This window comes from Myotis lucifugus, unplaced genomic scaffold (genome assembly GCF_000147115.1).
Source record: "Myotis lucifugus unplaced genomic scaffold, Myoluc2.0 scaffold_27, whole genome shotgun sequence".
NCBI classification, from domain to species: Eukaryota; Metazoa; Chordata; class Mammalia; order Chiroptera; family Vespertilionidae; genus Myotis; species Myotis lucifugus.
The window spans coordinates 4,611,298-4,625,579 of record NW_005871075.1 but is presented as its reverse complement, the minus strand read 5'-3'; the positions used below and the strand labels follow the sequence as shown (position 1 = coordinate 4,625,579).

The 14,282-nt window shown below is 35.8% G+C and overlaps 1 protein-coding gene across 5 annotated transcripts in view; it reads right to left on the bottom strand.

The window, feature by feature from the left end:
• Nucleotides 1-14,282, bottom strand: part of ATAD2 (ATPase family, AAA domain containing 2) — a 55,569-nt gene that overhangs the window by 29,788 nt on the left and 11,499 nt on the right. For 4 of the 5 annotated variants that reach the window (XM_006086327.3, XM_014453708.2, XM_023751961.1 and 1 more), the window contains exons 8-12: nt 12,015-12,122; nt 9,493-9,601; nt 9,124-9,239; nt 6,139-6,313; nt 5,206-5,294 (exon numbers count right to left, since the gene is read on the bottom strand). In XM_006086327.3, the coding sequence (XP_006086389.1) occupies nt 5,206-5,294; nt 6,139-6,313; nt 9,124-9,239; nt 9,493-9,601; nt 12,015-12,122 (597 nt within the window). The remainder of the gene's footprint in view (nt 1-5,205; nt 5,295-6,138; nt 6,314-9,123; nt 9,240-9,492; nt 9,602-12,014; nt 12,123-14,282) is intronic. The other variant, XM_023751960.1, reaches the window with a different exon arrangement.

The window sequence follows — 14,282 nt, the reverse complement described above, 5'->3', positions numbered from 1 at the left end:
TGTATTACAAAGCCACTGTTCTCAAAACTGCCTGGTACTGGCACAAGAACAGACATATAGATCAATGGAATAGAATAGAAAGCCCAGAAATAGGCCCGAACCAATATGCTCAATTAATATTTGACAAAGGAGGCAAGAACATACAATGGAGTCAAGATAGTCTCTTCAATAAATGGTGTTGGGAAAATTGGACAGATACATGCAAGAAAATGAAACTAGACCACCAACTTACACCATACACAAAAATAAACTCAAAATGGATAAAGGACTTAAATGCATGATGGGAAACCATAAAAATTCTAGAAGAATCCAAAGGCAACAAAATCTCAGACATATGCCGAAGCAATTTCTTCAATGATACAGCTCCTAGGGCACTTGAAACTAAAGAGTAAATGAACAAATGGGACTTCATCAAAATAAAAAGCTTCTTGCACAGCAAAAGAAACCATCAACAAAACAACAAGAAAGCCCACTGCGTGGGAAAACATATTTGCCAATGTCATATCTGATAAGGGCCTAATCTCCAAAATTTATAGGAAACTCATACAACTTAACAAAAGGAAGATAAACAATCCAATCAAAAAATGGGCAAAGGATCTAAACAGACATCTTTCAAAAGAGGACATTCAGAAAGCCAAGAGACATATGAAAACATGCTCAAAGTCACTAATCATCCGAGAGATGCAAATCAAAACAACAATGAGGTACCATCTCACACCTGTTAGAATGGCTATCATCAACAAATCAACAAACGACAAGTGCTGGAGAGGATGTGGAGAAAAAGGAACACTCGTGCACTGCTGGTGGGAATGCAGATTGGTGCAGCCACTATGGAAGACAGTATGGAGTTTCCTCAAAAAACTAAAAATGGAACTCCCATTTGACCCTGTGATCCCACTTCTAGGAATATATCCCAAGAAACCAGAAACACCAATCAGAAAGGATCTATGCACCCATATGTTCATAGCAGCACAATTCACCATAGCTGAGATCTGGAAACAGCCTTAGTGCCCATCAGTAGATGAATGGATTAGAAAACTGTGGTACATCTACACAATGGAATACTATGCTGCTGTAAAAAAGAAGGAACTCTTACCATTTGCAACAGCATGGATGGAACTGGAGAGCATTATGCTAAGTGAAATAAGCCAGTCAATGAAGGAAAAATACCACATGATCTCACTCATTCATGGATAATAAAGACCATTATAAACTTATGAACAAAAATAGATACAGAGGCAGAGCTGCCTCAAACAGACTGTCAAACTACAGCGGAATGGCCGGGGAGGGTAGGGGGACAAAAGGGGGGGGGTAAGAGATCAACCAAAGGACTTATATGCATGCATACAAGCATAACCAATGTTCATAAGACACTGGGGGGTAGGGGAGGCCAGGGGATTGTCAAGGGCGGGGAAAAAAGGAGACATATGTAATACCCTTTGTAATACTTTAAGCAATAAAAAAAAAAAAAAAGAAAAAAATCAGACATCAGCCTGGCTGGTGTGGTTCAGTGGTTAAGCATTGACCTATGAACTAGGTCACGGTTCAATTCCCGGTCAGGGTACATGCCCAGGGTGCAGGCTCAATCCCCAGTAGGGGGCATGCAGGAGGCAGCCGATCAGTGATTCTCTCTCATTATTGATGTTTCTAACTCTCCCTCCCTCTCCCTTCCTCTCTGAAATCAAGAAAAATATAATTTAAAAAAATTGGGCTTTCTTCCTTCCACCTTATCTTCCCCCACAGGCACATTTCCCCTAACCTCTAAGGGACCTCATGATATGCTTGCTATGGTCAATAAATTCTTGTTTGCTTTTCTAAAAAAAACCAAAATTTAAAAAATATATATCAGACATCTCACATAGCAGAATTTTCACTGATACAACACCTAGGGCAAGAGAAACAGAGGAAAAAGTAAACAAATGGGACTACATCAAATTAAAAGCTTCTGCACAGCAAAAGAAACCAGTATCAAAATGAAAAGCGAGAAACCAAGATGGCAGCATAGGTAAACACCTGAAACTGCTGCCTCGCACAACCACTTCAAAAATACAACTAAAAGACAAAATGAAAAGAGAACCCACTGTATGGGAGAACATGTCTGCCAATGATACATCTGATAAGGGGTTACCTTCCAAAACATATAAAGTACTCATACAACTCACCAAAAGGAAGACAAATACTCCAATAAAAAAATGGGCAGAGGACCTAAATAGACACTTCTCCAAAGAGGGCATACAAATGGCAAAGAGACATGAAATAATGCTCAAAGTCACTAGTCATCAGAGAGATGCAAATTAAAACCACCATGGAAAACAGTGCGGGGTTTCCTCAGAAAATTAAAAATGGAACTGCCATTTGACCCAGTGAAGCTACTTCTAGAATATATCCTAAGCCTGAAATACCAATCAGAAAGAATATATGCACCTCTATGTTCACAGCAGTGTTTATAACTAGAGGCACAATGCATGAATGCATGAAACTCATGCAAACATAGGCCCTCGCAGCCCCAGCTGCTTTGCAGGCCCGCCCCCCGCCCACTGGTTGTTCTGGAAGGTCATTCCGGAAGGTTGTTCCGCTGTCCAGTCTAATTAGCATATTAGCTCTTTATTATATAGGATAGCTAAGATCTGGAAACAGCCCAAGTGGTCATAACGATATTTTTAATTTACAGTAAAGATTTTAATTGAACTTAATTTGAGATGGCATGTGCTTGTTAAAATTATTCCAATCACTTTACAACTGTTTCAAAAATGTCATAAGTTCTCAATTACTTGATTTCAAAGTGATGTTAATATTGTTAAATGTTTCTTCCTATTAACACAATTAGTATGGGTGAGAATAAAATGTGTCATATATAAAAAGTTTGTATGATTAATGGTAGGACATATACAGACAACTACTTTTACCATACTTGACATTTTCATTTACTACTCAGAGCAACAAATGAAATTGTATAGCATCAAGTCAAAGAAGGCAACCAGAATATAATAAATATTGTCAAGTATTAGAAGAGTCAAAACTTACCTATTACATTATTTCTTGTTCCTCTTTTATATCATTTACAATAAAAAACAATACTGGCATATATGAAGGCATGCAAACATTTGCTTTAGGGTATCCCAAACTAATTAAGCAGTTACAGATAATTTACGAGCTCATTTTATTTTTTAAAATATATTTTTATTGATTTCAGAGAGGAAGGGAAAGCTAGAGAGAGACAGAAACATCAATGATGAGAATCATTGATTGGCTGCCTCCTGCATGCCCCCCACTAGGGATCAAGCCTGCAACCCAGGCATGTGCCCTTGACCGGAATTAAAGCCAGGACCCTATGTCTGCAGGCTGATGCTCTATCCACTGAACCAAACCAGCTAGGGCTACAAGCTCATTTTAAAAGAATATCTGAAAAATTGAAAATGAACTGGGACTTGAGGCAGTGGCACTAAGGAAAGGTACTCCTTTGAGTAAACAGTTTATCATAAGGGATATTCAATTTTCCCATCCTGAAAATGAGGAAGTTGTGCTAGTATTAGAATATTAAAGTAGTAGTCATGCTAGGACGTATTTTATTTGGCTCAGGCAATGTCTTAAAAGAATCTGAATTGGTTGGCAACATTTAAAAAATATTTACAAATTTGAATATAAAATTTAAGAAAGAGAAAATTTATTTTTCAAGTCTGGGTGGGCTTCTGCACTTCAGGAGGTTGGCAATAAAAACAACTGGTTATGCTCTTATGACTGAACACTCAGCCACATTCCACACCACAACCCCACACTTACCATTGGTTTGCCTCACTCATCTCATTTGCCTTACGCCTTACTTCAGTGGCCAGTGTGCATTTAAGTTTGTAACCAAGATTTAAAACAACAACAATACAAATAGTATTTTTTTACTTAACACCATGAAAAGTCTGAATTTTAAACAGATTCTTGCACTGGCAGCTCATATCCATTAGCTCATTTAACTTTCACATCTGTCTCATCCCCAGTAGCTTTTCCAGTACTACTACCCTCAAAAGCTCCGTGTTTTCCCAATTTGAACTTGGGCTTCTTCAGCATTTGACTTTTCTAACAAAAACATTGTAGAGCAGATACGTAGATTGGCAAGCCCTTTCTATGTCTTTTCTAATGCTATCTGAAATCAATGTATTGACCACTTCCTTTTGAGTATTTTGTCTGCACCTCTCAGGTCATGATTTCCATTATCTTCTCCTGGATCCCGCAGACCTGTTGATGCCGAGCATAAGGTCTTCCAAATTTGATGGTTGCAGTTTTTAGTAAAACCAGCATAGAATAGATGAAGCAAATAACCATTGCTAATCTTCACATCAACATGAGCTTCAATTACAGTCTGCCATTTTTTGACCATGGAGCACATTTTGTCACGGGTAAGATCCATGCCATGGAAATTAGGCAGTTTTTGCCCTGAATGTTCTCAGTAATTAGCTTGAGTTTTCTTTCTTTTCTTTTTTTTTGTTAATCCTCTCTGGAGGATATTTTTCCATCGATTTTTAGAGAGAGTGGGAGAGGAAGAGACAGAAACATCGATGTGAGAGACACAATGATTGTTTGCCTCCTGCATGCACCCCGACCAGGGGAACCAAGGTAAGTGCTCTTGATTAGAATCGAACCCAGGATCCTTAAGTCCGAGGGCCAACACTCTATCCACTGAGCCAAACCAGCCAGAGCTTGCTTGAGTTTTCTAAATGCAATCTCATCACTCTGCAGATCAGCTAGGTTCACTTTAAAAACATGACCCCTGAGACCATCAGATGGGATTTTGGTTCCTTGAGTTCTCATGACATGTTTTTCCATTATTATTTATGTTGAACATAGCTGGCAGTTTTACAGCACATCGGTTTTTCTTAGAAAATAGGTCAATCACTTTCTTCTTGGCTCCCTTTTTGCCTCCTCCTATAAGGCACTTGTTTTTGCTGACAACCATGGTGTCACTCAGAGAGCCAAAAAATGTAACCAAAATTTTAATACTGTGCTTGAGAATAACCTGCCATCCAGGACAGGTTCACCTTTTCTTTTTCCACTCTATAGTATATTGGGATTTTACTACAAAAAAAAAAAGGGGGGGGGAAACTACTGCTTTGTAAAATTTCTTTCACCATTTAACTAATCATTGTATTGCTCATATAACACCAATACAGCTCAGAATATAGGGAAAAAGGCAGGGATCATCAAGCAAGTTTTTACCTGTGAATTTGATCTTGCCTGCTTGATCGAACTGGAGCCAGACCATCAATTTCATCAAAGAAAATAATGGATGGGCGCATCTGGTAAGCCTAGAAAGTAGGTCCAGTGGTTGCATGTTATCATGAGAAACTTCAAATATTAGACAATATAATTCATTTCATTAAAACTTGCTTATAAAATTTGTAAGTTATAAATCTAAATGTAAATTCAAGAACTATGTTTTAAGGGTTCAGACTAAATTATAACATATAGTTTAATTTTATTTGCATTTCAATTGGAAATATTCAATACATACTTTACTGGCTATATAACTTAGATTTTGTATAGCTATAGTTATTGGGACATATAAAAAAATCTATAAAAGACCAATTGTCACAATAAGATAAAGAGTAGAAAATGATACAACCTTCCCTCCATATCTGGATGGGAAAATAATTAGCACGATGCCAAAGTTTAAAAAAGACATACCTCAGTAAATTAAAACAAAAATTCTCAATGAGTTCCATAAAGAGATTTCAAAGCATCTGCAACAATATGCCTTAGTAGATCAGAATATATTATCTCACAATGTACTGTCAATACAATCTGGCATATAAAATTAAAGCCAGACTAGGGATGAACTAATCTTCTATTGAGACATAGCTCACTACTGTTGTCTCCCTAAGTATGAAACTACCACTCTCTTTCTAGGTTCTAAGACTCCACAGAACTTAGATACAATCATTCCTTTCTCTTCTTACTATAAAACTATTCCTTATAGGTCAGTGTTATCTTGATACACAAAGAAAAATAATCTAGGAAGATTACATATTTTGAGTAAGTCTTCTGAATTTTTGCTCTATGAAAAGTAATTAAATGCATGATTTATCTAATCCTTACATACTTATATCTACATTGATTAAAAATCTATGTAGGTAAGTTTTAATATCATACCTGATCAAATAGCAATCGTAGCTGTCTTTCAGACTCTCCTACCCATTTACTTAGACAATCAGCACCTTTTCTCATGAAAAATGCTACTCTCTTATCCCCCTGACTGCACTCATTGGCAAGTGCTCTAGCAACCAGTGTTTTTCCAGTTCCAGGTGGACCATAAAACAAACAACCTCTGTAAAAGAATAAGTATTATTTTATTATTAATACATCAAAAAACAAGACTATTTAGACAAAATTACAAACCAATTTCATGAGTGCACTTAATTAGTGAATAAAAAAGTAAATGAGCCCTAGCCAGTTTGGCTCAGTGGATGGAGCATGGGCCTGCGGACTGAAGGGTCCCAGGTTCAACTCCAGTCAAGGGCACAAGCACAGTTGCGGGTTCGATCCCCAGTAGGGGGTGTGCAGGAGGCAGCTGAGCAATGGTCCTCTCTCATCATTGTTTCTGTCTCTCTCCCTCTCCCTTCCTATCTAAAAATCAATAAAAACGTATTTTTTAAAAAACTAAATGAGACAACTGAAATATTTCAACTCACAGAGAACAACTTAAAACCTTGGAATTAATATTGGTACTACAAAATTAATACTGAAACTATATAAAACCCTTTATTTAAAACATATCTTCTTTTAATTGTGTCTAGGTCTTTTGGCTAAGATGAAGTGTAAAACCTATTTTCTTTTATTCATTCATTATGCTCATCATATTACCTTTCCTTGCATAAAAGTTACACTTAAAATAAAGACTTCATAGTTTACAATCTTTGGCTTCAGTCACAGTAACATAACACTAAAAGTTTTGTTAAAAAACATGTTGGAACTAAATAGGAAAGGAAGCTAAGAGAGAACTTAAATAATGGTGGTTGGGTGATAGGGACTAAGAAGTGTAAATAATTTAAAATAATTTTTGTGACATCACTGCCATAGGGTAACCTATTGCTTTGTTTTGTTTTCCACAAAGTTCCAAAGTTATTTGTTGCTCTTATTCTGGGAAAATGAGCTTTATTCATAATTCTTAAAAAAAAATCTTTTTTAAAAATTGATTTGAGAGAGGAATGGAGAGGGAGAGAGAATCATCGATCACCTCCTACTAGGGATTAAACCGGCAACTGGACAGGTGCCCTGACAGGGAATTGAACTCTGACCTCCTGGTTCATAGGTTGATGCTCAATCACTGAGCCACACCAGTCAGGCTCATAATTCTTAATAGAAATGTTAAAAGGGTGTAGAAATACATGTCATAAATTAAAGTCTACCAAACTAATATGAAATAATCAGTTTTGGATAATCAAATAACTACCCTTGAAAAGAAACACTTAAAAAGGAAAATCCCAGAAAAACAGCAATGACAAAATAAGAATGGCAGGGGAAAAGTCACAAGTGACAGATGAAATCTATTAAAAATTAATAAACTATAAAAGAAAAGACAATAAGATAGAGGCAATCAAATAGAGATGTAAAGAACAAAGCACCTGGTAAGAAAACAACTAAACAAACAAATGGAAAAAACAACAGATTTCAACGTACAAAAACCAAGGTAGGTACAGACTTTAAGAACATATCTATTGAGCCCCGCTGGTGAGGCTCAGTGGTTGAGCATTGACCTATGAACCAGGAGGTCACAGTTTGATTCCTGGTCAGGGCACATGCCGGGTTTTGGGCTTGATCCCTGTGTGGGGCGTGAAGGAGTCAGCCAATCAATGATTTTCTCTCATCATTGATGTTTCCATCTCTCTCTCTCCCTTCTCCCTTCCTCTCTGAAATCAATAAAAATATATTCAAAAAAATAAAAACGTATCTATTGAGGCAACAATCTAATTTGTGAGACTATATCTTAAAGAAGGAATTAAGGATTCACACAAAAAGGAAGCAATGAGATGTACATAATATTGACACTATGATAATGAAAAGTTAGGAAAAAACTACACAGTCAGCAACAGCAAAAGCAGATAAAATGTGACACAACCACATAATGGAATATTACTTAGTTATTAAATACAAAGAGAATGTATGTGAAAACAAGTTTACACAATCATATATTTGATTTCTATGGGAGTAAATACATGTTGTAAAGGAGAAATAAAGAGGAAAAAAATTCAGGGACTTTGTTCTTCCTTTTTAAATTCACTAAATTACTTTAACTAGATAGTTCCAATATTTCCTGTAAGAAATGCTATAACAATATTAATATCTGATTAAAATTTTTTATGATTGAGTAATATTCCTGGAAAAATAATTTTAAAGACAAAAACTGAATTCACCAATGTTTTAACTGATTGTTTTACAGTATACAACTTTTACAATGCAAAAGAAAAAAAGCTTACTAATTTAAAAAGTTTACTTAAATTAATTTTCCATAGAGGTGGGAAAATGGAGAATAGAGAAGTGGGTTACTACCTTTCTTTAAAGACTTATAGTACATGCCAAAACCGGTTTGGCTCAGTGGATGGAGCGTCGGCCTGCGGACTGAAGGGTCCCGGGTTCGATTCCGGTCAAGGGCATGTGCCTGGGTTGCGGGCACATCTCCAGTGGGAGATGTGCAGGAGGCAGCTGGTCGATGTTTCTCTCTCATCGATGTTTCTAACTCTCTATCTCTCTCCCTTCCTCTCTGTGGAAAATCAATAAAATATATATATTTAAAAAAAAAAAAAAGACTTATAGTACAATTTAATTTTTAAAACTATGTACATGTATTACTATGATACAAATTTAAACTAAATTTTAAAAATGAGAAAAAAGTATGTATGGAAGGAATTTCACTAAATGTTTGAAAAACCATGGACAATCTTTTTTCTCCATGGAGAATCAATTTTGAAACCATTTTTTAAGCTAAACATTAAGTAAAAATATTCAAAGCACCCGGTACCTTGCAGGAAAAACATACAAATTATTGTAGACCTAAAATATTTCAACAGAGAAGCATTATCTGGACAACAGTAGCATAATGCAGATTTTGGGCTAAAATAAAATGTATAGTTAAATTACCTTGGAGGTTGAATTTTGAATTTTTCAAAGACTTCTGGATAAAGTAATGGAAATACCACCATCTCTTTTAGAGCTGCAATATGATTAGACAGACCACCAACACTATCAAATCGTACCTGGTGATGGAAGGGAAATATAGACATTCTTCGATTTGGAGTCAAAATTAAAATGTCACTCTATCCCTAAACGATACACAACCTACACACAATCAACTGAGTTAACACTAAAACATAACTTAGTTGTGGTCTAAACATAAAAAAAAAAGAAAGAAGTCTGTAAAAATTAAACTGATAAAAAACACACCTTTAAAACTAAAGTTAAAGAACACTATTATTACAGTTCAAGCATACATTTCAGGACAGTACTCACTGAAGAATCTAATTGCATTGGATCAACATCAGCAAGGCTTGCTCCAATTTTAATTCGATCTTTATAAATTCCTTTTAATTCATCTTTCCGAAAATTTAGTGGCAGGCACCTATTTTAAAAAGATGTAAAAAAAACAAACAAAACCATCAACTCACCTTTCTCTCCCAAATGCCACGATAAAATACAAGCATTTTTCTTAAAAATTTAAAAATAAATTAAATTTCAACAAGAGCAATCTTAAGATTATGTATTTCAGCTTCCTCATTTTCTATATAGGTTGAGAATTTGTTAGAAAGAGGTTATATCAGAAGCTTTATTATTAAAGAAATACAATCAAATGAAAATACCAGTTTTTAAGAAGCTGCATCACTATAAGGTAATTCATGGTTGAGAATTCAGATTGTATCAATACATATTATAATTATAATGATCGTGTCTAACATTTTAGATATATTAATCCATTAAATCCTCCAACAGTCTTATGAAGTAGATATTATTATTTCCCCTCTTTTAAAAGAAAACCAAGCCCACACAGGTAAGGTAAACTAAAATGCCAAAGACCACAAACCAGTAAGTGGCAGATTCAGAAATCCAAGCAACAACTCTGCTATAATACCTCTCAGCAAAACCATCATAATCCACCAGCACCTGCTCCACACCAACCCTTTCAGGCAACAATGAATCACTACTTTTCTAACTACTTTCAAAACCGGTTATGGTATGTTACAAAGAATGTGCCTAAAAGAACCTGCTTGTGTTGGAAAAAAGGAAAACTGCTTATGTTAGAGGTTAAGATAACTTGTACCAGAATGCTTAAGCAAAGAATAACTGCTGCAACTGAACACAAGTGGAAGCACCATGCTCATCCCAAGTGACAATTCTTGCTATCCCCAAACTTTACGAGAAATTTATACTGCGAAATCTAAGATGAACAAGTTTGCACTTGCAGCTTTTTAAAGACTATGTCTTAAATAATTCTTAATAGAAATATAGCCCTAGCTGGTTTGGCTCACTGGATAGAGCTTCAGCCTGTGGACTGAAGGGTCCCAGGTTTGATTCTGGTCAAGGGCATGTACCGTGGTTGCAGGCTCCTCTCGGGCCAGGCCCTCGTCAGGGCACGTACAGGAGGCAACCAATTGATGTATTTCTCTCACATCCATGTTTCTCTCTGTCTTTCCCTCTCTCTTCCACTCTCTCTAAAAATCAATGGAAAAATATCCTTGGGTGAGGATTAAAAAATAAGTAAAAATAAAGTTACTATGGTAAAATATCAGCAATTAAAAAAAAGAAATATAACTGCATAATATAAAGTCCATACGATTAGATGCGTATTTCTATGAATGAAAGCAAAGAAAAATCCAAGAAGTCTAAGTATACAGCTTTTTGATGATTTGATTTATTGCTTTCCAACAAATGAAATGCAAGCCAAAATTGTAATTTAAAAATTTCTATTAGCCACAATAAACAAAAAGGTAAAATTTTGATAATCCATTTTATTTGTTACAATATATCCAAAATCCTGTATTATCATTTCAACATGCAAAACTCAGTATTTTAAATATTGAGCTATTTTTACATTTTCTTTTTTTGTACTAAATCTTTGGAATTCAAGAATGTGTTTTTCATAGAAACTTACAATATATCTCAATTCAGATTATGGTAGTTACATTTCAAGTACTTAATAGCCACAGGTGACTTAGTGGCTGCCATATTGGACAGGGCAGCTTTAATGTGATAATATAAAGTTTAGGATACAAAGAATGGCTGATTTGCATGACCCTTCAATTATTACGTTCCAACTACTTTGTTAAGCATTTGTGGCCCACTCTAAGAACATATTATTAGGACCCAAGAACTGCATTTTTCAATCACCCAACCACATCTGTAAAATGGAAATAATCTTTGCCCTGTCTACTTCATATAATTAGTGTGAGACTCAAATAAGTTGGTTAGTATATGTGAACTTATATTACAAGGAGTTATAAAATGAGTAAACCCTTTAACTTTCCTAAAGTATTTTACAATAGGAATGCATTATTGGTTTTTTTTAAAAGAAGTATATTTGAAAAAAATTGAATTATTTTGAGCTGTGTGTAATGGTTACACAAGAAAACATGTTCTAATCTGTTATTAGTTTCAATAAGATATTTCAAACAAGACAGCATTGTTTTTTTGTTTTTAAATATTTTTATTGATTTCAGAGAGGAAGGGAGAGGGAGAGAGAGAAACATCAATAATGAGAGAGAATCATTGATCAGCTGCCTCCTGCACGCCCCCTACTAGGGATTGAGCCTGCAACCCGGGCATGTGCCCTTGACCAGAATTGAACCCGGGAGCCTTTAGTCTGCAGGCCAACAGTCTATCCACTGAGCCAAACCAGCTAGGGCTGCATTGTTATTATACATTAATCTGTTGTACAATTTTTTAATCAGTCAAACTGTTCTTATTCCCAAATTATTCAGCTGTCTCACCATTTAAAAAAAAAAGGTGGTAGATTTAAAAGGCTTCAATATAGCACATACCTGTTGATAGCTCTATTACGGCTCCTTTTCCTGCGCCTCTCAAAATGCTGTTCATCTTCAGAAGAGGAAGATGAAGTAGAATCACTACTGTGAATAGCATGCCTTCGCCTGAAGTAAAGAAGAAAACTAAAATCATGATGAAGAATGGCAGAGGAAAAAAGGCATAAGATGTAAACATCAGAAATACCTAATAATCCAAATGGTTTATCCTAAAATTAATACATTTGCTGAACCAATGAAGTAAGTTTTATTGGCTGAATCTTTGGAAGGAAATAAAAGACTTGGATAACTAAGAGGAAAGAAAAAAAGATAAAAGGTTCTGGTAAGCTGACCGTCAAATGTTCACTAAGACAGCATATCCACTGGTTCTCAACACGTGGGTCGCGACCCCTTTGGGGATCGAACGACACCTTTCACAGGGGTCGCCTAAATACATCCTGCATATCAGATATTTACATTACGATTCATAACAGTAGCAAAATTACAGTTATGAAGTAGCAATGAAAATAATTTTATGGTTGGGGGTCACCACAACATGAGGAACTGTATTAAAGGGTCGCGGCATTAGGAAGGTTGAGAACCACTGGTCTAGGCAGTTACTATTAACTTCTTAGTCTTTATATAAATCAGTTACCCTCAAAGAAAAATGAGATAAAGAGGGTATCAGAATCTTTGGGACTGTAATTTTAGGAAATTATTTTCAGTATTATAATATATATAATTTTACATTTGGAAGGGAATCACCTATTTTAAAATGTCAAATAACCTTAGAAGGAGAACATGAGAATTTTTATGCAAACCAGAGGGGCTCAAGAAGGGTTAAAAAAAAATGCTAGGGAACAGGGACAAGTAAAATGGCCTTTTATCTACAGTATATCATCAACCATAAATTCACAACTACCACTTAACCACTGTGTAAATGTAAATGAGTTACCAAACCTGTATCTCAATCTTCTCACACAAAAAAATAAAAATATAATGAAATTCTTAGCCTGGTTGATAGTATTAAATAAGATCCCAAGTGCTATGAATATTCAAAGAATTCTTAAATCATTTTTACTACCTTTGGACAGTTGCAAAAGACCCACAGGGAAAAACCAAACAATTAAAAAACAAAACCCAAACAAAGAATCTGGCTGGAAAACCTTTAATTATTCCATTGGATCTGGGTCTAGAGCTTTTTCTGAGTCAGAGTGCAATCATAGTTAAGTAGGTATTTCCAAAAATATAAAAGGTTCACTTTTCTATTGCCTGCATAATGTAGGTCCAAAATCTCGTACCTAAAAAACTCTGAAAACAAGCTTTTCCATTATACATTTAGCAAAACATGATCTGAAATGTCATAAAGGCAATTCAGTCTCTATTTGTCCCACTTACAATGACTACTCATATGTTTTGCTACAGAATTAATGTATTTGACTAAGGAGTGCTGGCCCAGACACCACTGGAGATGTTTATGTTGCATGTTACCTTTGTAAATCCCCTCTCAAAAATCTGAATTCTGAAGCACAAATGGCCCAAGGATTTTGGAAAAAGGGTTGTGGAAACATAGATATAAGTGAGAAAATAATCCTCCACTGTCCACCTACCCAAACGTGTCTAAGAACACCTTTGTGATCAGTCTGAAACTAAAACTATCTAGTATAAGTCTGAAATTTTATATGAAAAACCTACCAATTTTATATTACAACTAGAGGGCTGGTGCACAAAATTCAAGCATGGGTAGGGTCCCTAGGCCTGGCCGGTGATCAGGGCCAATTGGGGCCTTTCTGCCGCCGGCCAGGGCCTCCCTTGCCAGGCTGGCAGGCCTTCCTTTGTTCCGCGCCACCCCCTGGTGGTCAGCGCATGTCATAGTCAATGATCGAACTCCCAGGGGAACACTTTGCATATTAGCCTTTTATATATATAGGTTAATATTACAAAGAGACTCTAACTTGTAGTCACATAATTGTATGTGAATTCAGTATGCATTCACATGTAATTAAGACTAACTTCACAATTAAAAAAAAGAGACTAACATTTACTAAGTGCTTCTTGTGCCAGGTGGTTGACATATTATCTCATATAATATTAATTAAAACTTTGGAAAAGTAGGCTCATTTTACAGTCAGAGCCAATGTGGCTCATAGTTTAAAGAACTTGTTCAAAATATCAGAATTAGCCGAAACCGGTTTGGCTCAGTGGATAGAGCGTCGGCCTGCGGACTGAAAGGTCTCAGGTTCGATTCTGGTCAAGGGCATGTACCTGGGTTGCGGGCACATCCCCAGT